The sequence below is a fragment of the Dendrobium catenatum genome, unplaced genomic scaffold, assembly GCF_001605985.2.
Source record: "Dendrobium catenatum unplaced genomic scaffold, ASM160598v2 fragScaff_scaffold_734, whole genome shotgun sequence".
Lineage (NCBI taxonomy): Eukaryota > Viridiplantae > Streptophyta > Magnoliopsida > Asparagales > Orchidaceae > Dendrobium > Dendrobium catenatum.
Genome location: NW_021319196.1, coordinates 166915 through 190693, shown reverse-complemented (window position 1 = coordinate 190693; position 23779 = coordinate 166915). Strand labels below are relative to the sequence as shown.

General features: G+C 34.3%; 2 protein-coding genes across 3 annotated transcripts in view; both read right to left on the bottom strand.

Annotated features, from left to right (window-relative positions):
- Positions 1–10572: 10572 nt before the first annotated feature.
- Positions 10573–12008, bottom strand: LOC110097644 (photosystem II 22 kDa protein, chloroplastic). The gene is made up of 3 exons (XM_020824149.2): positions 11694–12008; positions 11498–11611; positions 10573–10821 (listed from the first exon to the last, which is right to left on the bottom strand). Exons 1-3 carry the CDS (start codon positions 11904–11906, stop codon positions 10573–10575), a joined length of 576 nt encoding a protein of 191 aa, XP_020679808.1. The 5' UTR covers positions 11907–12008.
- Positions 12009–14460: 2452 nt separating this feature from the next.
- The window catches only part of LOC110097646 (uncharacterized TPR repeat-containing protein At2g32450-like), a 9933-nt gene continuing 614 nt past the window's right edge, over positions 14461–23779 (bottom strand). The window contains exon 2 of one of the 2 annotated variants that reach the window (XM_028696341.1): positions 14461–16821. In XM_028696341.1, the coding sequence (XP_028552174.1) occupies positions 14812–16821 (2010 nt within the window). In that variant the 3' untranslated portion in view covers positions 14461–14811. Of the gene's footprint in view, positions 16834–23779 lie in introns of both variants that reach the window. The other variant, XM_020824151.2, reaches the window with a different exon arrangement.

Here is a 23779-nt window from a genome sequence, read left to right as displayed (position 1 = left end):
AAAAATTGAATAAATTTAAAGTCAATGTGAAAAGTAACACATAATTATAACCCAAGGTTTGTTGGAATTACAAGTGGCCAAGAACCACATACAACAACCCGGGTTATTTTCCTAAAAATGATGGAAGTGATTTTGAAAGGGGGTATTCTGTTTCCTCACTTCTTCATCTTCTTTAAATCAATGAGCTCCTTGGATTTGGTGGGTCAAACTATCCAAATCAAAAGAACTCTTGCCTAAAGGGTTATTTCTTTTCTCCTTTGATTTTCTAATCATTCTAACAAGTGTCTACATATAAAAGGGAATTCCACACTATGGGATGCTTCCCTTCTCTTTGGACATCAAGTTTGATGGTTAACATCCCACTTTAAAGATTAACTTTCAAAATAGTTGACTCAATTACATTACACATATAGACTTAAAAGACAACTCTAGAATAACCTACATGATTATCATAGTACAATATAATTAAAATCATCTGTTGCAATTCTTGGCCCAAGTACAATGATTTTGATGATAATAAATATTATTATTTCTTTACTACACCTATCATTGCATATCTATCTTGTATTCCTTACTTAATAACGTTTTAGGTCCACAAGTTCACTTGCAAAACCAATCTACTCAAATAGTTAAGGTCTGTCTATAATTTAAATTTTAATGTATTTTTTATCTTTCTTTTATTTAATTTTTGTTTTTTTTTTTCAAAAACCATGGAGGGGCCTAGGCATTAATATAAGAAAAATAATACAAAGTCCTTAAAGGGATCTCGAGCTCCCTAATGCTCAAAAGAGCTACAAAATTAAAAGCCAAAAAACCTACGAGCACAAGGTCCCTACTACAAAAAAGTACAAGAAAACCTAAAAAAATCCTACGGTTCTCAAGAGTGAGCACCCAAAATGCGGGAAGAAAAGAATAACAAGCTTGAAAGTTCTGCTTCCAAGTAAAAAACATATCAGGATTTAGATCTGCACAAGCAATAACCTGCAAGAACAAGAAATAACCCACCAAATAGCAGAAAAAGGAACTATAATAACAAAAAGTAAAGAAAATATTAACCCAAGGATATAATAAGTAAAATTTATGATTGCAGTATTAAGATGACCTTCACTGGATAATAGTAAAATAGCAACCCGAGGGGTGAGTAGACAAAGATCAAGATGCAGTACACAGGAAGTCCAACCAACTAGCCAAATTAAGGGAAACACATTCACCACTAGCAATATTAGGCCCAGGCTACAGTAAAAAGACCAAACGGGAAGTAGTATGACTTCTCGGATCCAAGACCCATCAAATGAGCCAAAACCAACACAAGGAAGAAACTAAATAATGAAGACCAATCCCATTCTAGATCCAATAAAGCTGCAAGAACTAATTGAAGTTGGTAAAAATACAAAAATCATAATGAACACAACCCACCAAACCGAGAGCCACCACAACTAGGAACCCAACAACAAGACAAAAACCACTGGGTAAACAACATCAGCAAGAACCATCAATAGGAATAAATAGAAATCACTATAGGAAATAGAAGAAACAATGAGAACCAAATAGCAATACATCAGGTAGATTAGAAAAAAGACCAGAAGGGAGCTTGGAGGGCACAAAAACACCACAAAATAGCCATAAAGGATAGATCCATAGCCAGCTAAAGATATCAGGAAAAGCACAAGAAAAACTAAGCAAAATAGCAAGGGAGCCCCAAAGAGAAAGATGGGAGAGCCACTGCCACCAAAATAAAGAAAAACCACCAAAATTAATGATAGACTTAAGGTAATCCGATTTGATCAAGTCTAACAAGGCCTTGCACATGAACGGGCAATTGAACAAGTGAAAGATCATTCAGACATTAAACATACTACCCAAAATTACGAATGCATGTGCACATGCTTTCCCCTCATCAAGAATAATAGAAAAGGAGTAGTTAAGGGAATTCAACACCTCTCTAATGTTTCTCCAAATGTAGAATTGGGTAGAGGCACAAACATTATCATCTTTATCAAGACAAAAATTTAAATCATAATAAGGAACAGCCTCCAAAACAATATTATAAAGAGAAAGAGTAGCGAGAGATTTAACCCATGAAGAACACTAGAGAAAAAAGCACAATTAGTATCACCATCCTTCACTGGGCTAGCAAAACCCAAAATGAAATTGCCATTATGATATCTGATAAGACCACCACAACCAAAGATAGTACCAACTTTAGCACAACCTACATTCAACTTAAAGTAATTAGGAAGAGGCTTACACCAATTAGTGCAACCAATCATGATTTGAAACTTATCCACCTTCAAGTTAAAACAAAAGGAAGAAAGGGTAAAAAATTAGTTCTTGAAATTCTTCATCGAGAGAAAATTAGCAGAATAAAGAGCATCGACTTTATCCTTAACTTAACGAATGATTCTCTGATCATTCATAACAACCCCATTGAAATGAGAGTCATTCCTCACCAACCAAAGGAACCAAAGGATAAGAGAGGAAATAACATTTCTAACATAACCTTTAGACATAACAAACCAACATTCAAGTAAATGGTAAATAGAACTAGAAGTATCATTCAAAGTAATTTTCTACCTTTCTTAAGTAATTTATTGTACCTTATGGACCTCAAGCTAAGTAACCTTGCACACACACACTCAGGCGGAGTATTTTTTGAGTTAGATAATTTTCTATTTTTTACTTAATCATCATGTCAATTTTAAATTTTACTAGATGATTAGTTAAAAATAAAAACCCTAATTAGGTCATCCATGTAAGTTTTATGTGATTAAACTAATCATATGGTATGATCCAAATCGTACATGATGATAATTTCAAATTATAAAAAAATAGTTGTCAATAATAATTTAAGAAATATTTTAGTTTTTATTCTAATCGTCTAGGATGATTTAGATCATCCTTGATGATTAAGGACAATAATGCTTAAATTAACATATGATTATGAGAAAAATTATGGTAAAACATAATTTAATACTATTGATTATCATCATGGCTGATAAAGAACTAGTATGGGTTGATAAGATATCACTACTTATCATACCAGAAGAATATCATAATTTTTTAACTAATCAACCAAGATGACAGACCCCTATCATACTAGACGATATAGAAGTGCATGGGATAACAAGGCATCTCCAGGCATTATACTAGATAAAGTTCAATAGCTTTATACTAATCATCCAGGATTATATTTTTATCATACAAGATGATCCTCCTATTTCTCTTGAACTGATAGTACTTGGCAATGCAATTATTTATAGTTGAAAATATTATTTTGTACTAATTGTACAAGATAATCCATCAATTATACTAGACAATCAATAGCATAGAATTGAAAATTAGGGTATCTTTTTTAGGCTCTCCATTTAAGCTCTCTCATTGTCACTTGAGATAATGTTTTTCTATAAAAGATTTCTGAGAGAGAGCTTAGAGAAGGAAGAGGGAGAGCATGAGAGAGAGAGAGAGAGAGAGAGATCCTTATGAGGGAGAGTTGTGAGGGATTCACAAAGCTTACTATAAGAAAGGTGTTAATCATCATCTTTATATTGTTTCACTGGTTCTTGAGTAGCAATGGGGTAGATCTTCATTAGCATCAGATCTAGTTTCTCTTCCTTCTCTAGGTGGGTGAAAAAGAATTCTAGGTTCTCTGCCTACTCAAGGTGAGAGTAAGCGAATTCCTAGGTTCTCTTCCTTCACCAGGTGGGTTAAAAGGATTTTCACATTCTCTGCCCACTCCAAGAGGAAGTAAAAGGATTTAAAATTTTCTCTGCCTTACCAGGTCAGTGGAAAAATTTTGTACGGGCTTCTCCACCTTACTGTGGGAGCAAAAGGAGAGTCATTTCTATTTAGTGCAATACTTGGAGAGGGAGTCTCCAAGGAGTGGATGTAGGTCAAGTTCACTGATCAACTATAAATTTTAGTGTGTTCTTTCTATTTTTTTCCCCATTTTAATTTTTGCAATTTTTTATAATTTGATATGTGGTCAAAATCTTTGATCCTTGTTATTATTAAACTAGTTTTTCTTTTAAATAAATTATTTTGTTTTAAAATATTTATAAATATTTCAAAAAGATTTTCTTTTTTATTAAGAAACTTTTTAAATAACCAATTCACCCCCCACCCCCTTTGTTTAGCCTCAAGACTAGTTTTTTATGGTTTAACACCGCTCAAGAACTTTTAAGTTCTATAAAAGTCAGATGCATAAGATCAAGTTTTAGAAAAATTTTGAATTAATATCCGTGGATAAGTTTTGAAATAGAAACACCGATGAAGTATGTTCAATTTTTAGAACACCTCATTTTGATAATATTTCTTTTGATTTTTGGAAAACTTGCATGTCCACCTTTTTTACAATCAATTTATTGTTATATGGGGATTCTAGTTCAGGATGGTTGTTCTATATCCTTTAGATTAGTAATTGGTGTTAAAATTGAAATCCCTTTTTTTTAAATGGACTACTAATGATTGTAATTTTTCATAATTGAATGTAAAATGTATGAACTATTTATTCTGTGCCTTAAATTATGAAGATTATATGTGTGTTTCCATTTGTACAATTGGAATAGAGATTTGGGACAAACTATATTTTACTCATGAAGGAACCAAGGAAGTTAAACAATCTAGGCTGAGCAGTCTTCTTCATGATTATAAGCTTTTCTGCATGAAAATTAGTAAACTATTTCTAAAATATATACTAGGTTTACACAAATTGTTATATCCCTACATGCCTTAGGAAGAGAACTCACAAATTCTTAAAAGGTTAAAAAGATCTTAAGAAGTTTACCATCATCCTTTGATATAAAAAATTACTATGATTACTAAATATAAGGATCTAAATGTTTATTCAATTGATAACTTACTTGGATCACTTATTTCTTATGAGCAAGGAGTGAATGAAAGGCAGCTTGATGCTGGTGAGAAGAAAAAAGAGAAAATTGTTGCCTTAAAGGCTAATGATTCTAACACTAATTCTTTTGGCTCTAAAAATGATGACATTGCTTTAAAAACTAGGAAATTCAAGAGATTCATAAGGAAAAATCAAAAGTAACATTAGAAATGGAACAATGATAAGAATAATAAAAATTTTAAAGTTTCCCTTGATATTATTTGTTTTGAATATAGGAAGCCAGGGAATTTAAATTCTGATTGCCCAATTCTTAAATCTCACCCAAGTAAGGAGAAGGGTGAGCTTTAAGAATTGGGCAACATTTTAATGGGGAAGAAGACAGTTCAAAAGGGTTTGTGTCTGCATTAAGCTTGATAGAAAGTTACTAGTATGGGTTTGGTGGAAGGTAGTTCCAAAAAATTCTATCAGAAGATAGAATACGAATGAATTTTCAACTTTTATTTCAAAATGGCTTGATTGGACACAAAAATGATGTTTGCAGAGAAGGTGAATTATAAACCAAGCTTCAAGAGAAGATATCTTATTGTATAATCCCAAATGCAATGAGAGAAATCCAAAATAATATTGGTGATGGCGAGAGCAATGAAGCAGCAGGCTATGGTTAATGGTTGGTAGTAAACCAAGGAATAAAGATGGCTAAAAGCAATTTTAAAAAAAGTTATTCAACGTCGCTTGAATAAAGTGGTGTGGAGAAAAACAAATGTAAGGAGAACCAATGCTAAAGAATCAATGTTAGAAGAAGATTATGTTCTGGATAAAAAGATTGAATCCGATACATCAAAAGCTAGTGATGTTCCAGTTTTTATTATCCTGGACCCTGAAGCAAATGGAGTTAATTCTCTTATGCTGTCAGCAATGTTTCTCCTAAGGTATTTGTACTAGATAGGAGGGAGAGTATTAACATTCAATAATTGAAAATACATACAAAGTATTAAGTGATCCAGTTGAAGATGGGGAAATTATTCAGAATAATGTAGATGATATGCTAATTATGGTAGGACCACCTGATGAGAATAAAAGTGAAAACTTGATCCAAAATATAGATTCTATGGTTTGATGTAGAGATGATGATTCAATGTTGTTAAAAAGAAGAATTCAAAGCAATTGAAGGACCTTGGTCCAATCAGTACGAACTCAAGGAGTAGAAGAATGGAGATGGAAATGAAATGTACTACGGGGAGTTCTTCCCCTCTCCTACATTAATGAATTCTTTAGCATTCTAGAATTGTAGGGGAGCATGAAAGAAAGGTGCTTCTCAATTCCTTAAAGAGTTTGTTAAATGGCATAGTGTTCTCTTTTTGGGGTTGTTAGAGACTAAATTTTCTTCCTTTCATATAAAAGACGTCAACTTGCTTAATGATGATGGTTGGGGTTATGTTATGGTGCCTTCAGATGGGTATTAGGTGGCATTATAGTCTTATGGAATTCTCATTTGGCTGATTTTTTAATGGTTGATTCTTCTTCCAATGTATCATTGGAGATATATAAATTATCAGTAAAGGTAAATGGAGGGTTTCTTCGGTATATGGAAATAATGGCATGTAAAAAATGAGAGAGCTTTGAGAGATTTTTTAATTACACTCTACAAAAGAGTATCCCATGGTGGTGGGTGGAGATTTCAATTGTCTCACTTCCATGGAAGGCAAGAGAGGAGGGAAAAGGTTTCAGTTTGCTCAAGGGCCTAAAGAAATGATGGCTTTCTTTTCTATTAATGATTATCATGATATAGGATTTATTGGCCCTAAGTTTACTTGGTGTAACAATAAGTCTGGGGGGGGGCTCGTATCCCGGAAAGATTGGATAGGTGCTTCCTTAACTCTATGGCTTTAAACTCTTCTTCTCATTTGGTTGTTAGGCACCTAACTAAAATAGCTTCCGATCATTATCCAATTATTCTTAACTTCTTTGACTTTAAACCATCATCTAAGAAGATCATTAAATTTGAGAATGTTTGGGCATCTTATCTGGCCTCTTTATCTTTGATAAAGGTGTGGAACAAGTCTTATTTGGGTAATTACTCTGAAATATTAAATTTTAAGTTTAAAAGAGTATTAAAATATTTTTTCTTTTGGAGTCGAAAAACTTGAACCTTTTGAAAGAAAGCTTGACGGAAGATATTTTTAAATTGCAAACAAAGGAATCAGATATGGGACTGCTAACTGAAGAATAATATTGGATATTTAGAGCTAAGGTGATTGAAGTCAATTCTACTATGGCACGGCTGAATGCATGGTGGAAACAAAGAGCAAAGGTCAAATGGATGGTTAATGGTGATAGTAATTCAAAGTTTTTCCATTCATTTGCTAGTGTAAGGAAGAGTATGAACAAGATTGTTAAGATAAAGGATGATAATGGAAATGTGTTGGTAGAGCTGGATCAAATTGAAGAAGTCCTTCAGTTTTTAAGCCAAAAAATGGAGACAGAGGAATTGTACAATGGAAGTGTAGCCTTTGTCCAGGAATGCTTTGAATGATAATGATAGAAGATTGCTAGTAATGGTGTTCTTGTTGGAGGAGATTGAGGTTTTTATTTATCAATTGAGTGGTAACATTGCCCCCAGTTGTGATGGCATTTCTTATTCATTTATCAAAACGTATTGGAACATCATCAAAGTTGACTTTGGGAATGTTATTAATCAATTTCTTTGTCTTGGTGAGATGGATAAATCTTGGAAGGATACTTTAATTATTCTCATTCCAAAAGTTTCAAACCCTTTGCATCTATCAAATTTCAGACGTATTAGGTTGTGCAATTTAGTTTACAAGGTGGCGGTAAAAGTTATTTTGAACAGGTTAATTTCAGTTATCCCTAAACTCATCCCGGAGCAGCTGGTAACTTTCATCAAAGGCAAGTCTATCTCAGACCATGTGTTACTTGCTCAAGAGGTTTTCTACAAATTCAAGTATTCTAAATCATCCAAAGGGATTATTTCTTTTAAAATTGAAATGGAGCAAGCATATGACTCAATGAGTTGAGTAATCTTAAAAGTGGCTTAAATTATTTTGAATTCCATGCTATATTTTTAAAGCTCATATTGGAATGTGTGGTAGAACCAAGATTTTATTTGATCATTAATTGTAAATTATCTTAATGGATAGAAGCCAACAGTGGCATCCATCAAGGTAGCCCCTTGTTACCTCTTCTTTTAATACATTGTTATCAACTCCTTTCTAATGCTTTTACTGAAACTTCTATTGGGATTAGCATTTTTCTGAATGGTTCATGGATATCACACTTATTATATCATCCAAAGGGATTGTTTCTTTTAAAATCGATATTGAGCAAGCATATGACTCAATGAGTTGGGTACTCATAAAGGCTTCTTAAATTATTTTGAATTCCCTGCTATGTTCTTAAAGATCATATTGGAATGTGTGGTAGAACCAGGATTTTATTTGATCATTAATGGTAAATTATCTTAATGGATAGAAGCCAAGAGTGGCATCCATCAAGGTTTCTCCTTGTCACCTCTTCTTTTCATACTTTTTCCTCAACTCCTTTCTAATGCTTTTGCTCAAACTTTTATTGGAATTAGCATTTGTTTGAATGTTCCATGGATATCACACTTATTATATCATCCAAAGGGATTGTTTCTTTTAAAATCGATATTGAGCAAGCGTATGACTCAATGAGTTGGGTACTCTTAAAGGCTTCTAAAATTATTTTGAATTCCCTGCTATGTTCTTAAAGATCATATTGGAATGTGTGGTAGAACCAAGATTTTATTTGAACATTAATGGTAAATTATCTTAATGGATAGAAGCCAAGAGTGGCATCCATCAAGGTTGCCCCTTGTCACCTCTTCTTTTCATACTTTTTTCTCAACTCCTTTCTAATGCTTTTGCTCAAACTTCTATTGGAATTAGCATTTGTCTAAATGGTCCATGGATATCACACTTATTATATGCAGATGATGTGATGATTTTCTCAAAAGCTAATAAGAAGGTGGCAATTGAGATCAAGGGCATTCTTTCCAATTTCAGTAAATGGACTGGGCAATGTATTAACATTAACAAATTTGCCATTTTTTTGGTAAGATTGTTAATAGAAGGAAAAGGATGTCCATTACACATATTATGGGGTTCAAAGAAGTGAAAGAATTTTCTTACCTTGGTATAAAGATGGCTTTAAGGAGATTGGTGGCCACTGATTTTCATTTTATCATTGAAAAATCATTAAGGATGCTCAACATATGGGGGAGCAAATTCATATCCTTGGCTGGCAAGTTAACCTTGATTAAATCAGTTATTCTATCCTTCATGAATTTCTATTTAATACATTCTCTTATTCCAATCCGTGTGCTTGAAGATATTGACAAATTGTGTAAGAGTTTCCTAGGGAACAAGTCAAATGGATTGTTGGGAATTCATTATGTTAGTTGGAGTGAATTGTGCAAGCCGTTAAATTGGGTAGGAATTGGTTTGCATTCTTCTACATCTAATGTGGCAGCTCTTAGAGCTAGATTAACTTGGAGATTTTTGCAAAATAAAGACTCACTCCTACACAAAATTTTAGCTCCTAAATATGACACCAAGGTTGAAGTAGAAGATAATAAGAAAAGTTTCTCATCCTTATGGAAATTAATCTATGATGATGAAAAAGTTCTTATTCCTTTCGTGAAATGAAATATTGCAAATGGATCATCTATTGATGTCTATAGAGACAAGTGGATATTAGATAGAAGTACCAACGAATGGCCAACCTTTGTAGTGCCTCAAGGTGATGAGGTTTTACTGTTGGACAGATTTATTGTAAACAAAAAATGGAATGTTGCTGAATTGATAAAGGTGTTTGGGAATGAATTGGTGGAACTTATTCTACAAATCAATATTAAATCAACTCAACGGGATGATGAGCAAGAGCAGATTTTTTAGAATTTAGGAAAGACTCTTTCTGGAATGATATTTGAATATATTCAACAACCTCAAGATGAATCCAGATTTTAGAAATGGATAAAACAAAGCAAGAGTTAATCCTCGAGTAGAGTTTTTCTACTGGTGGCCATTTAAAAATGCTATCCTAACCTATTAATTGTTAGATCATAGAAGATTACAAGTCAACGAAATATGTCCAAGATGCTTGATCGGTATTAAGGATGTGGAACATGTACTTGTCAAATGTAGCAAATTAGAAGATGTGATTTCACTGTTAAACAAGTGGGGATTTGAAGTTTTCGTGTTCAGAAGTTTTGAAGAATTCTACTCTTAGATGTGTTGCAAATCTACTTTTTCATAGCTTATGTTTTGATGATTGACAAACACTATCTCTCTTGGACTACTTGTTGCTTCTAACTTTTCAGAAATCGAAGATCGGACGATCAAGAGGAAGCCAAGTCCAGGATCGCGTAGGTTTAGGGTTGAGTCAGTCTGTAATTTTATTTTTCACCTTTTGAGTCTACTTGTAAGAATCAAAAAGACTGATGCTAAGTAACCCGTCACACACACACTTGAGAGGCTTAGAAATTCTGTTTTTGCCCACATCGGCCCGGCCGATATTTATATCGTCCGGGACGATCAGCTTAAAACAGAAAGTCTAATTAAGGATTCTTAATTAAGGCAGCCGACATTAACATATCGGCCTGGACGATACGTGTATCGGCCAGGACGATAAGCTCAAAATAGAAAGAGATAGCCGCCTTAGACAGTTTAGGCATACTGAATTTTAAATTATCGGCCAGGCCGATTCCAGGAAGCAGAACGAAGGCCCTTTCCTGGAGCAATGACAGCTTTGTCAAGCCCAGTGGGAGGATCATCGACAAAGCGCCCACGGTCACCAAGAGCTCCTATAGCTCCAAGAAGTGTGAAGAGAATGAAGAAAAGTAGGAGTGGCTCGGCTTCATAGATGGGTACTCCGGTCTCTAAGTTTAGCTGTGCCAGTATTCCCTTGCCAGTGATTCCTTCTCCAATAAGAGACGCCTACAAGCAAATGATATCCGCTGTATCAGAGATTATTTATATATAAAAAAAAATAAATAAAAGAATTCCTCTCAAAAAATACAAGACAATTATTTGAAATAACATATATCCGAACATTTTGTGAAATAACATTCACTTTCTTGCAAGAAATAGTTGTTCTAGCACAGAATCTCAGTTCAAAATATTTATTCAAATCTTTCATAGCACAATCTTGTATGATTGCTATTTTTCATAGTGAAATGTTCAGAAGCAGTGAATCTTAGAAGCTAAGACCTTTCTAGAATTAATTTGATTCTATTTGACTGCATTTAGGATTAATCTGATTTTCCATTTACTAACATCACATAGATAACATACACAGACATATATATAATGAGATTAGCTTTGGGAAAAAAAATCAGATAAAGAGATCAGGATATAAATTTTGGACACAAATGCCTTATATTTCTAATTATGTGCTCCTCTTTTGATAATGTTTTATTTTGGGATTTCTGAACCAATTTTTAATTTGCTGATAATTTCTACCTCTTTTTCTCTGATAAAATCATCACAAGCTTCTTAAGAACAAGTTAAAGGAAGAACCTGATGCCCAGTGCCTAGCATTTATTTTCTATACAATTTGAAGTTTTAACACTAAAACGAGAATCAGAAACAAATAAAAGAAGAAGCTGCTCACCGCAAAACCAAGCATAGCAACTCGGCCAACAAAAAGCTCATTTTGCTTGGTAAAACCAATACCACCTGATGTGCCAAAGATGCCATCTTCTACCTTTGGTCTATCCTTCTCTACCTGTCAAGAATACCAAAAGCTAAACCATAACTTCAACACAAATATTTCACCTACAGTTCTAAATTCAATACTCCCATCTTACCTTTCTAGCAGGAGCCTTAGTCTTGGACTTGAAGACAGCAAGAGTAGGAGCATAAGAAGAAGGTGAAGTAGATTGCAGGGGAGAAGGACGAGTAAGGAAGAGAAGGGAGAGAGGAGAAGGGCGAAGTCGGCGGATTTGAGATCTAAGCAATGGCTCTCTGTTGCAGTCGACAAGATGGCCGCTGAAGCTAGAGATTAACATGGACTGAGCCATGACTTCGTATACTCCGTTTTCTGCTAAGAAAAAGAGAAGCCTCTTCTGGTTTTCAGCTTGTGGAGTTGGCTCTGATGGGGTTAATGATGGGTAGGATGGATAGGGTGTGAGGTCTTTGGTGGGCAGTGAAGAGACCACGTTGTAGTTAGATCGAACAGTCGGATGTGAGAAAAGGTTCTCTTTTTTAAGTGTATGGTTTGTGAGAGCACAGGTGTCTCCTGAACATTGGGGACATGCGCCCGCCCACACCGCAAGTTTGGGCTGAGAGCATCTCCAACGGAAGGGCATCTGGCGCACCAACCGAGCTCCAACGGGCGGCAGTTTTTACTCCATTTCATTGCGGATGAACATTAGGACGTCAATATTGACGTGACACTGTTCATCTTCATTATTTTTTGGTGTCTATCAAACTTACCGAAGAAACGTGCGAAAGAAGAGAGCCATCGTTCCGGACAAAATGAAGTTTGGGCTGAGAGCATCTCCGACCGAAGGGCATCTGGCGCACCAACCGAGCTTGGTTAATCAAGCGGCAATTTTTACTCCATTTTATTGCGGATGAACAGTGGGACGTCAACATTGACGTGGCACTGTTCATCTTCGTCATTTTTTTATGTCTATCAAGCTTACCGAAGAAACGTGCGAAATAAGAGAGCCACTGTTACGGGACAAAATGAAGTTCGACTGGAGATAGAATTACGACATTTGACATTTTGGAGTGAAAAATGAGATTTTTGATTGGAGATGCCCTGAAGAAATAAAAATATAATTTGTTTTCATATATATATATATATATATATATATATATATATATATTATTAATTTAAGAGAAGAAGGGGTGGAACAATTTTTGGCCGGTGATGTCATTTTCATGTGTAATTTGGCCTATCTATGTCTCAAGGCATTGGAGGCTGGTTAATACAGTTAATTAGGCGATTATTTTTTACTCTGGTTGTGATTAGTAGAGTGGATAAGACTTTACAGCTACGATGTATCGATAATTCATTTTAATTAGTATTCAACCTGTGTTGGATATTGGCACAGACAGGTGTTAGAGACAATTGTCATGTGTCTATTTAATATATATATATAAACGATTTGTGTGTCCTAGTAATTTAATAATTTAATTAAAATTTTTTAAAAAAATTATTTTCTTTGTTTTCATTTCCCTCTCCAAAATTGTTCTCACAAAGTTTCTCTTCTAATCTTTACATTTTTTGCACGCTTCATTAGAGTTTTGGTTGACATTATCGGATCTACGAATCAATGGACTTCCAAAGCTCAACACTAGGGCTAATTATTAGTTCCGGACACCATACCTAAATTTGTGTCAGGATTTGTACACTTTTCATGCGTTTTTGTTGTATTTTTGCAAAAAAGCAGGCTCATCTGCCAATTTCCTCTCCCTCTTGATGCTAAAGCTCGACTCCAAAGTTGGATGATTAACCATCTTTTCCCTCTCAATACCAAAGTTAATTGAGGCGATGACTAGCATTCTATCCTCTTGATGTGGAGCCCGAAATCTTCTAAATAAATACAAAATACTTAAAGAAAATCCATATAAATTCTTCAAATAAATAGCATTAACTAAAACTACATACATTTATTATGGAATGAAACATGAATTTTTAAATAATATATAGTTGCAATTTCCATTCTTTGATTTTGTTTGTCATTTATTTAAGTTCCCATATTTAATATTTTAAATATATTTCATACATATTGTATAATATAACAATTAAGTATGTTTTAACACAATCCTAATATTTGCGTTGTAGTCAAATTATGTCCTGAAATCATTTTCAAATCCTTATTTTTCATTTGCTACATGAAGTCATTCAATGGATACGTGACATGACTCAGAATACCCTATGATTTCGAAGGAGATGCTATGTCTAGGATACCTGATTCTTAAGTTTTGTGTTCCTAGAAGATATATAAGAATTTTCTTAATAACGGTTAGATGAGATTCTTTTATATAAGTATGAAATCTAGCACAGAGACATGCATTAAATATTATATCAGGTTTACTAGTTGTCAAATAGAGAGGTGATCCAAATTTTTTTATATATTTCTTCTGATCATCTGATTTTTCATTTGAGTCCTTATCTAACTGGATAATAGAGCTCATGGGAGTATTTATTACCTTAGCATTCCATTTTATATTTCTTAAGGATATATTTTGATTGACTAAGGAATGTTCCATCATTGATCTATTTCACACTAAATCCAAGAAAATAGTTTAGCTCTCTTATCATGCTCATTTCAAACTCTTAACTCATTATTTTTGAAAAACTCATCACGTAGATTTTTATTTGTTGATCCAAATAATATATCATCGACATTCTTAAGAAATAGAGTGACATCTACACTATCCTTAACAAAGGCTCTATCCAAAAGGAATGAAAAAAAATAGAGGAAGTAAGCTCACCATCCCATCTCAACCCATTCATGCCAAAGAAAAAAAATCAGTCTATAAACAAACTAACACTGGAGCTCTCAATAAGGCTTGTAGCGGGTAGGAATGAATGGTCTCCTGAGCTCTCTACGAGAACTGTGACAGTAAAAGCCAGTGGTTGAGCTTTGAAAAACAAATATATATACACATTTATGCTAAATCACAAACTCAAGACCTCACAATTGGGTGAGTGAAAATACTAGAAAACAAAAGGCAAATAATAAAGATAAGCCATCTCCAAAACCTTATACAAACAACCCCTTTTCCTAATGAATAGGACTTCGAAATCTAAGCTATTAATCACAAAAATTCCTCCATTTATTTGACCAACCAATTCATGATCTGCCAACCTTTGCAACCCCAAAAGCAAAGCCCCTGAAGAAAGAAAGAAAGCTCATAGTAGCTTATCTTTGGATCCCATAGCCACCAACATATCAGATACCAGAATGCTTACTCAAATAAGCACTCCTTGAATCTGTATTCATCCTCGTTCTCAAAAGCAGAAGGGACCTTACACTCACTGTAGCAATTGGCGCACACACAGAACTTCGCCTTCACTTCTTTGAACATGATTTTGGAGATCCGGTACCTGCAAACCCCACATGAATGCCTGCTTCTGCGCGCCTTAGCGCCCTTCTCAAGCTTCAACAAGGTACTCATAATTCCAAAACCATGATAAATATTATCAAACATGTTTATAAATTCATGAAATGAAATACCAATGCTATCTCCTTCCTTGCTGATCTCCATCTGATCAGAAAATGGACGAGAAGGGAAGTATACCATCCTCAAGTTTCTTATGTAAGCATAGACATCCACAGTAGAAAACTGGCGCTGTAGCTCATTCCTTGAAGGCTGCCATGAAAGAGCATCAAAGGCTGCACGCTTTCGATGCTCCGGTGATCCTCCGCATATAGGAGCTATGACAGCAAAGAACATACCAAGATCAATCTTTCCAGAACCAGTGATGTCCAATACGTGCCATATCTTCTCATCAATTGCCTTAATGGCATCGCGGAAGGTATCAGGCCGCAAGAAATGGAGAAGCCTGTAGAGAAGAACCTCCACCTCAGCCTTCCTAACAGATCTATCAGAAGAAGAAACTGGGAATTGGTAGGTCTCCATTTCCATCTTCAAAAGGGTAGCATCACAGCGTCCTAATTTAGTAGCTTTCTGGATTTCCCTGATCCATAGAGCATCTGATAAGCATTTTTGATTTGTGGTGCTCTCATCCGCTGTCATGAACTTCGAAGCATCAACTGCAACCCAATTTGGACGCTCGTCTTTCGGTTTCTTCCTCTTAGATTGCTTCAAATGCTGAATAGCATCGTACAATTCTATCCTGTTTGTTATCAGTAATGCTTCAGTAAGAGCCTTTTTAGCCTCATTCAGCTCTCCAGCACCAAACAAAGAGATTCCTCGATTCAGCTGAGCTTTCCAATGGTCTGGGTTGATTGTCACCACTCTGCCAAACATCTCTGCTGCTCTCTTATGCCTACCTGCACTCAGAAGCAAGCTCCCTAAATTATAAAGAGCATCCAAATGATCAGGCTTGAGATCAATCGCTCTTTGAAAGGCTAGAATTGCCTTCTCCTCTTCCTTCATGGCATGGAAAACGCATCCAAGATCACAGTGGGCATCAGGATAGTCTGGTTTGAGAATAACTGCTTCCTGCAATGCTTTTTCTGCTGGCTCATACTCACCAACACCAAACAAAGCGCTTCCAAGAAGCTTGAGAGCTCTATAATGGCTTGGGAAGAGGATGGCAGCTTCACGGTAGTGCTCGCTTGCATTGATCACCAGGCCTTCTGCTTCCATGACAATCCCCAAATTCACATGAATCTGAGGAAGGAGACCTGACCACTGAAGTGAATCGCTCTCAGCGATCTCCAGAGCGGCCAAGAAGCTATCTTTAGCCTCTTTAATGTGTCCTAGAGACCACAAAGTATTTCCAATCCTGAAATAAGGCCGCACATCCATTGGCCGTAGCTCTAAAGCGCGGCGGAAGCTTTCAAGCGCCAGCATGAACAGGTGGCGCTCGAACAAAGTCCTACCAATCGCTAGATGGCCATCAAATGCCTCCTCCACAATTGACAAGCTGTCAATTTTCGCCCTAATCTCCTTCAACTCCTGCAATAAAACCCGGAATTCACTAGACTTTTCCTTAAAGACAAACTCTGCTCCCTTCCTTTCCAACTCGAATCCGAGATCAGTTGAGCACCACACTTCTGAGAATCCATCAGCAAAGGTGGAATCTTTAGGCGAAAACTTAGCAGCACGAGCCCGAATCTTAGCCCTAATAGCAATTTCCAGCTCCTCGATCACCTTCCAGGTACTATCATGCGTCACGCCATGGTTGGGTGAGGAGAGCCACGTAGGAGCAAGCTTTGGGTACCGATAGCGGTTTGAAAGGGTACTGATCATATCTGGATTCTCCTTAGAGAGGCACAGAGCGGCGAAATCGCGATCGAGATCGCCAGCGCCATCAGCGTAGGTTTGAAAGAGGCCGTCGAGGGAAAGGCCGGAGGAAAGATCTCCGATGAAATCGGAGTAGGATCCGAACACCACGTCTATGATGGAGGAGATCTGGTCGCTGGTGAACTGGAGAGTAGGATTCACGGCGACAACCAGGGCAGCCAATTCGGAGCGGTCGAGACCACCATCACCATTCAAATCGACGCGTTCGAAGATCGCACGCACCTTCTGACGCCGCGTCAGCTCATCCCCGGAGCTCCGGCGATGAGTCTCCATGGAAGATTCTTCGCCGACCGGCGGTTTGGGCATGGGTTTTGTTCAGTAGCCCCTCGGTATCCCAGTAAAATTTAATTGGTGTTTATAAGGAAAAATTTTCAATAAGTTGTCAAGGAAGAATTGTTGAAAGATTTCCGTTTGCGCGGTCTTCCAGTTGGAAGCTTTTGCTATTGCAGCTCTAATGAGTGTTCCATGTTTTTTTGGGATGGAGGCCGCGCCAAAATTGTATTGATACAATTTTCACTCTAAAATATAATAGTATTTTAAAATAAAATAACTCATTTATAACTGAATTTTGTTTTTTAACACAAAAAATAATATTTCATGTATATTCTATCTCATATTTTTTATATTAATTTGTAATCCTATCTTTATATTTAAAAATAAATTGCATCAATGATGGGGGTTCACTTCGTGATATTCAACGTAAGATTTGACGTTCGATTGGAGGATCGGAAGACTGCATATGAGCGTTTGCCGCTCGGTTAGAGATAATCTAAGATCACCATTGCTCAAAATCTATGATAGGTTGCCATCCAAAGCGAGAAATCATAATTAGTTCAATAATATTTGCCCAAGATAGGAGCATCTGGTAAAGAGAAAAAAATATAAATGTTACCTGGTAGCAAGGACTAAGCACTCTCCATGAGTATTCATCATTGTTACATAGTTAAACCCATAAAACAAAGCAAACTTCTCTTAAGGCAGCCATGAAGAGTAAAGTTACAACAAAAAAAAACTTAAAAAAAGAGAAACCAATCGAGCCACATAACATCCTCAACAAACATTCTTCATAAAAAAAATCTCTAAACAAGTTGAAGGGGTGCACTAGATAATCCAGATATCTGCATTCAGCACCAGCAACAAACAAGTCCGGTAAGAAATCAACAAAATCAGGAAATAACATTGGCAAGAGAACGAAACCTCCATAGAAAAAAGGGGCCAAAATCCCAAAGCAGGAACCATCCATTTTGATCCGTTTTGAATTCCGGGTTCGGTTCAGCTCAACTCGAAAACTCAATTTGAACTCGATTTTGACCCGCTTCGCCAGACATATAAGCAAATAAGCGATTAAGCCATTCCACTTTTGCACTTCCACTTTCAACCAAGAGCCCAATTTGCGCTTTTCCCTTCATCCTTCGGTCTTCGGTGTTTGACGACATTCCTTCAGTCCTTCCTGTCCATTCATGTCGAGTCTGAAAAGTCCTTATAGGTTGTTAGACTTATAACAATTGTCCCAAGGCTAACTAAGAGGGGGGGGGGGGGTGAATTGGTAATTAAAAATTTCCTCTTGAATGAAAACCATTTTAAAATTATTTTGCACAACAATTAATTTCCTTAACAAAATAAAACTTTTCAACCACTTAAATAAAAATGTGCAGAAAAATAAAATTGTGGAAAAATAAAGAACATAGAAATTTACAGTGATTCGGTCCAACTAGACCTACATCCACTCCCTGAAGACTCCCTATTTATGTATTGCACTTTTATCAAAGTGACTCTCCTTTTGCCCTAGGAGATTTGATTCCTAATATAAATAGCTCAATGCCTCCACTTAAGGATAAATAACTTTTCAATCATTCATTTCCCTAAAGACAATACTCCTGACTTGATGATATAATTTAATTGAATATGGCTAAGTGGATGTCTAGAAGATAAGATAGTTGTGGTCCTGATCTAGATAAGATTTTAAGTACAATTATATAGCTTAAATAATGGTAGTCAAACTATCCCATTCAATTGTTTCCATACGCAAACCTTATACCTCTAAGAAATGAAAGCCCTACATCCTTTTAAGATATACTATGTTGAATCATCTACAATAATCTATGTTAGAACACAAAAATGCTCTAGATGACACAATTCATGATTATTTTTAGAGTTTCTTATGTCTAGGCTGGAATGACTACCTTATGGTTAACTGATCTTGAGTTTAATAACAAGGGATGATTGATTCATAGAATGCTAATTGGGTTTTTTTGTACCTTTTCTTGCAATCCATGCACATACATTTTACCATATTTGAGTCCTTTTTTAATCTATTCATTCCCCTTGAATTTTGGCGATTCAATAGTCACAATTATATAGGATTTTTATATGAAAATATAATCATGTATAAGACCATATTTTTCTTATTAAGAGTGTCTCTTTGAGGTTCCTTAAAATGTAATTAACTTTAGAGAATCTGGGGACTACTTGACCCAAATCAATTAATTTTTCTTTTCCTAAAACCAAAAATTAACAATATGACATGACTTTAGATAATACTCATTGGTCCTACCTCATTGGACATCTTTTTAATCTCTTTTTAAAATCTCCTATATGAAAAGGCAACCTCATTATCTCATTTTTCTTTCAATAATGAGGATAATATTATTATCAAGGGCATGATTTATGACCTTGCCAATAAGACAAAGGTTGCCCAATCATGAAAGGTATGATATGACACATGACTATAAACATTTTATTTAATAATCTAGTATTTAGTCCAATGCAAAAAAAAAAAAAAAAAGTACCTTGCAAACTCGTTGGTTCATGCTTATGTTTGAATTAGAATGAGGCCTTTATTTATTTCATATAGCAGACCTTCATTAGGCAATACATCTAAGCAAAATACTGATTACATGTCTATGGTCCACTTAAAATGCTAAGATTAATTATTAAAAACCTTGGCTTACAGAGAAGCCATGCATTAAGTAATAGAAAAATTAATTAACTATGATTAACTTTATCTTATTCAAATGTTTAGATAAAAAATTTAACTTTGAGCCTAATAATAACATATCTAAGACAATCATTTTATAAGTGGAGAGATTCGAAAAAAGTATGCATTTCAAATAAATAATCACATATATTTATTACATCAAATATAATAAAATAAAATAAAATAATATTTAAGTAGAGTTAGGTATGTTCTCAAAAGTGAAAATGAAAAGGCAACTAGACATTATTATATATGCAACTCATTCCTAAGATCTATACATAAATGAGATGGCATATAGGGTCTTCTATATCAGACTCAATCTTGACCACCATTTAGCATCCTACCCTTTGAATAATCCCACATCTACATTATTTTTCATAAACTAAAATAACATAAGAAAATTTAAAATTATATAGAGTCCTCAAAAAATAAAGGTTTAGCACAGTAACATATATATCATATTATTTGGCTTAACATAATATTATACTGAGCGGTTAAATAAACTTTCATGAGCACTAAATAATAAGCACATGTATTGATACAAAATAATAGTACAAGTCTATATGATTTCCAATGCATGCTAATATGTGACTCAACAAGCACAAGAGAAAAGCAATTTTAACCTTACCTTAGCCTTAAGATGACTAAGGATACACTTATTACAATATATATAATGTGCTAAGCTAGTGATAATTATTGATCTGATGAATGTGTACTGTTCAAGTTATGAGTTGATTAAATGATATTCAATATCGTTAACTAGATATAATTCCATTTAAATTATTAAGAACTTGAACTAATTTGTTAACATAGTTTATGACTAAGAGTTTTTTCCATTGAAAGTTATAAAGAGCCATATGTGATAATCATAGCCTACCCTAAGGTGGGCCATGCCACCATAAGGATTAAAAAATCTATGATCTAGAAAGAGGACATATAATATGTTAAATAGAAAGGAGGTAATATAATTATTTAAGGATTAAGGTAGGTTTAGGGCATAGGATAATTCACTCCCAACTCCTAAACCTATTTCTAAGGGGTCCATTATTAGGGAAGGCTCCAAAATTTCTATTATAGAGAATTATTAATTTCTATTTTAGGTAGATTTTTAAAATAAAGATAAATAATTAGAATTAAAGATTAGATATATGTAAATTAAAAATGGAAATCATAAGCAACTTGAATTTAGAATTGGTAATCTTATTAAATCCTTACATAAAATTCATTAAGGTTATAAAAGAGTTTAATGCCAAACTGATATTCAAATTCATTAACTATGAGCTCCATAAAATAAAAATAAAAAGAACTTTGAAAAATATTCTAAAAAAAAAAAGATGAGTACATTCAAAAATTGGTATCAGTTAAAAGCTTAGAATCTACTTACAAAATATACTTAAATTCATAAAGATAAAATAAGAAAATTAGTATAAATAATTGTAAACTAATAAAGTTTCAATTTTAATGACTAATATATCTAATCATTAAACAACATTACTTACTAAGGTGAGCCATGCCTTTCTATGGTCCAAGAATCTAATGATATGGCCATTGCACCCTAAGGTGGAATATAATACAAATGTTCCTAGATAGTCTACCAAATATGAACCTGGTCATTAAGCCAATTAATATTATCTATGGCTATTTAAAATAGGCCAATAATAGAATTAAGGTTAAGTAGAATTAACTAGGAATAACAACTATACTACGTAGGCTTAATTAGGATAAGATAGGAGTCTCAAGGTAAAGTGGACAACTAGATAAATTTAATATCACTAAAATTGTTTAAGAATCAAGCTATTAGTATAGAATCATGTAAAAGGAAACTATAACTAGGGCTAGTATTACTTAAGATCACCTGAGGGTTGCAAGAGTTAGGAAATATAGTCATGACCTTTCTAAGAAAATTTTATGACCACTTAAGGTAATCAAATATCCAATCTAGAATCTAAGGAGACTACTTAGCTACCTATAGTCAACTAACTTAGAATAGGGTCAAAGATGATAAGATTTATACTAGTTAGTTTAGATTGACAAGTGTTAATATACTGAATGATCACCAAACTATTTTTGATCATCTAAAGGGAAATTAGAGCTATGTGGGAAAGTCACTAGCCCATTTATGACCACACAATAATCATTTATAAGGAAAATATAAATATCCAAAAGCAAAAAATAATACAAGATATTATATTATTGCCAACCCATTCCAATACCTCACTTAACAAACAAATGAGAAAAGTAATTCTAATTTCACTCTAGTTCAAAGACGTCTGAGGATGTGTCTATCATAATATCTAGTATATATTAAGGTGACAATGATAACATATATCTTAAATGCGTGATGTTTAAGCTATGAGTTTGATTAGATAATATTAAAGTTTGTTAATTAAAGGTAATTTTCATTTAAAATCATTAATAACTTGAATCAATATGTTAACATGTTTTATGACTTAGCATTTTCATCATTAAGGGTTCAAAGAACTAGGTGTCAGGAGCATTATTTGATTTAAAAGTTTGGTTGTTTTGAAAAAGTTTTTTTTTTTTTGGGAAAGTTTAATTTCTCAAATTTTAAAATTGAACGCATCATTATGAATGATATATCACCTCGGAAGGTGAACATATCATTCCCTAATGGGTTCAAATTACAAAATTTTGAATTCATCCTGATTATCATAGTCAAACTCAGGAAGTAATCACATTCGACCCCAGAGGGTCAAAATGTAATTTAATCAAGTATTTGACTATAATAATCTAGATAAAAGAACATTAATTTCATAATCAAAATCACAAAAATAATTGACATATCTCTCCAAAGAAAGAAGATATCAATCACTATTGATCGTTTGAAAATAATAATAATGATCATTGACTTTAATTTTCCCAAAGAAGATTAGTTGAAGTTTTGAAAATTTTGATTTTTGAAAAGTTAGATCTAAGTTTCTAAATATCCTACGAGCTCAAGCGCTCGTAGATAATTACATCATAGGAAATCAGAGTTTCCTACAAATGCTCTGGTTTAAAATAGCGGTAGAAATTTCATTTAAGAGTTCAAAGTTTGATGTCAAAGGAGGTAAGAGTTGGAAATTCAAATGGGATTGGATCAAACTGGAGCATTTATTTTTAGAGTCAAAAGAAAGAAGGGTAGGAGGTCTTTTGAAATTCTGAATTATGTTATAAACACCTCAACCTATCTTAAGTGTTGGGTTTGAATTTGATTGAAATATATTTAAGTTTGAGTCATCGATTTTATTAGAAAGTTGAGATTCAATTCCCGGAGGTTGAGGGTTTATAGCCTAAACCTATCTTAGAACCTAAGTCTAAATTAGGTACTACAAATTAGTGACCCAAATCTAGCTAATGCAATGCAAACCTGGACTTACCCTGTCCTGGATTGGGGAGCCAGCTAAACCACATAGGTGCTTTAAAACTATGTATCCAGTCGATTAATGTAGAGTGGTAGGGATGTTGTTTAAGAAAAGTTTTTGAGAAAAGGGCCGACATATATAATAGATCCTAATTGGTACCTTAACATATGTTGGGTATTTAATGTCTAAGTAAATGCAATTAAAGATTTAGACACTTTTAAGTTTGTTACTAATGCGATGCATGCTAATTGACTCGATTAAATGCTTAAAATTTGAAGGAAGAATTTTTAAAAAAGTCTTAAAATAGATTTTATCCTAAAAGAATACATAGATTCCCCTTGACAGATCTGCACTCTCATTCATAGGCCAGGTAATCTATCAAAACCCGTAGGCGGGGAGGTGCATAACAAAAGGAGAGAAAATGCAACAAGTATGCATATGAGAACTCCCAACGGTTTTGAGCTTACTTCTTAAATTCGTTATATGTGAGCTTAAATATTTTAAATTTGATTGAAGTAGAAAAATTTTTATGATCCCTCACGAGCCTCCGATCAGGTTCCAGGATAAAACAAAATCGACATGCAAGAATTCCTAAAAA

Excerpts from the sequence above, each read along its gene's own strand:
- LOC110097644 (XM_020824149.2), bottom strand. The coding sequence starts at position 11,906 with ATGGCTCAGTCCATGTTAATCTCTAGCTTCAGCGGCCATCTTGTCGAC. Across the intron at positions 11,612-11,693 it reads CTAAGGCTCCTGCTAGAAAG|GTAGAGAAGGATAGACCAAA; the intron begins GTAAGATGGGAG and ends TATTCTTGACAG. Across the intron at positions 10,822-11,497 it reads TTGCTATGCTTGGTTTTGCG|GCGTCTCTTATTGGAGAAGG; the intron begins GTGAGCAGCTTC and ends ATTTGCTTGTAG.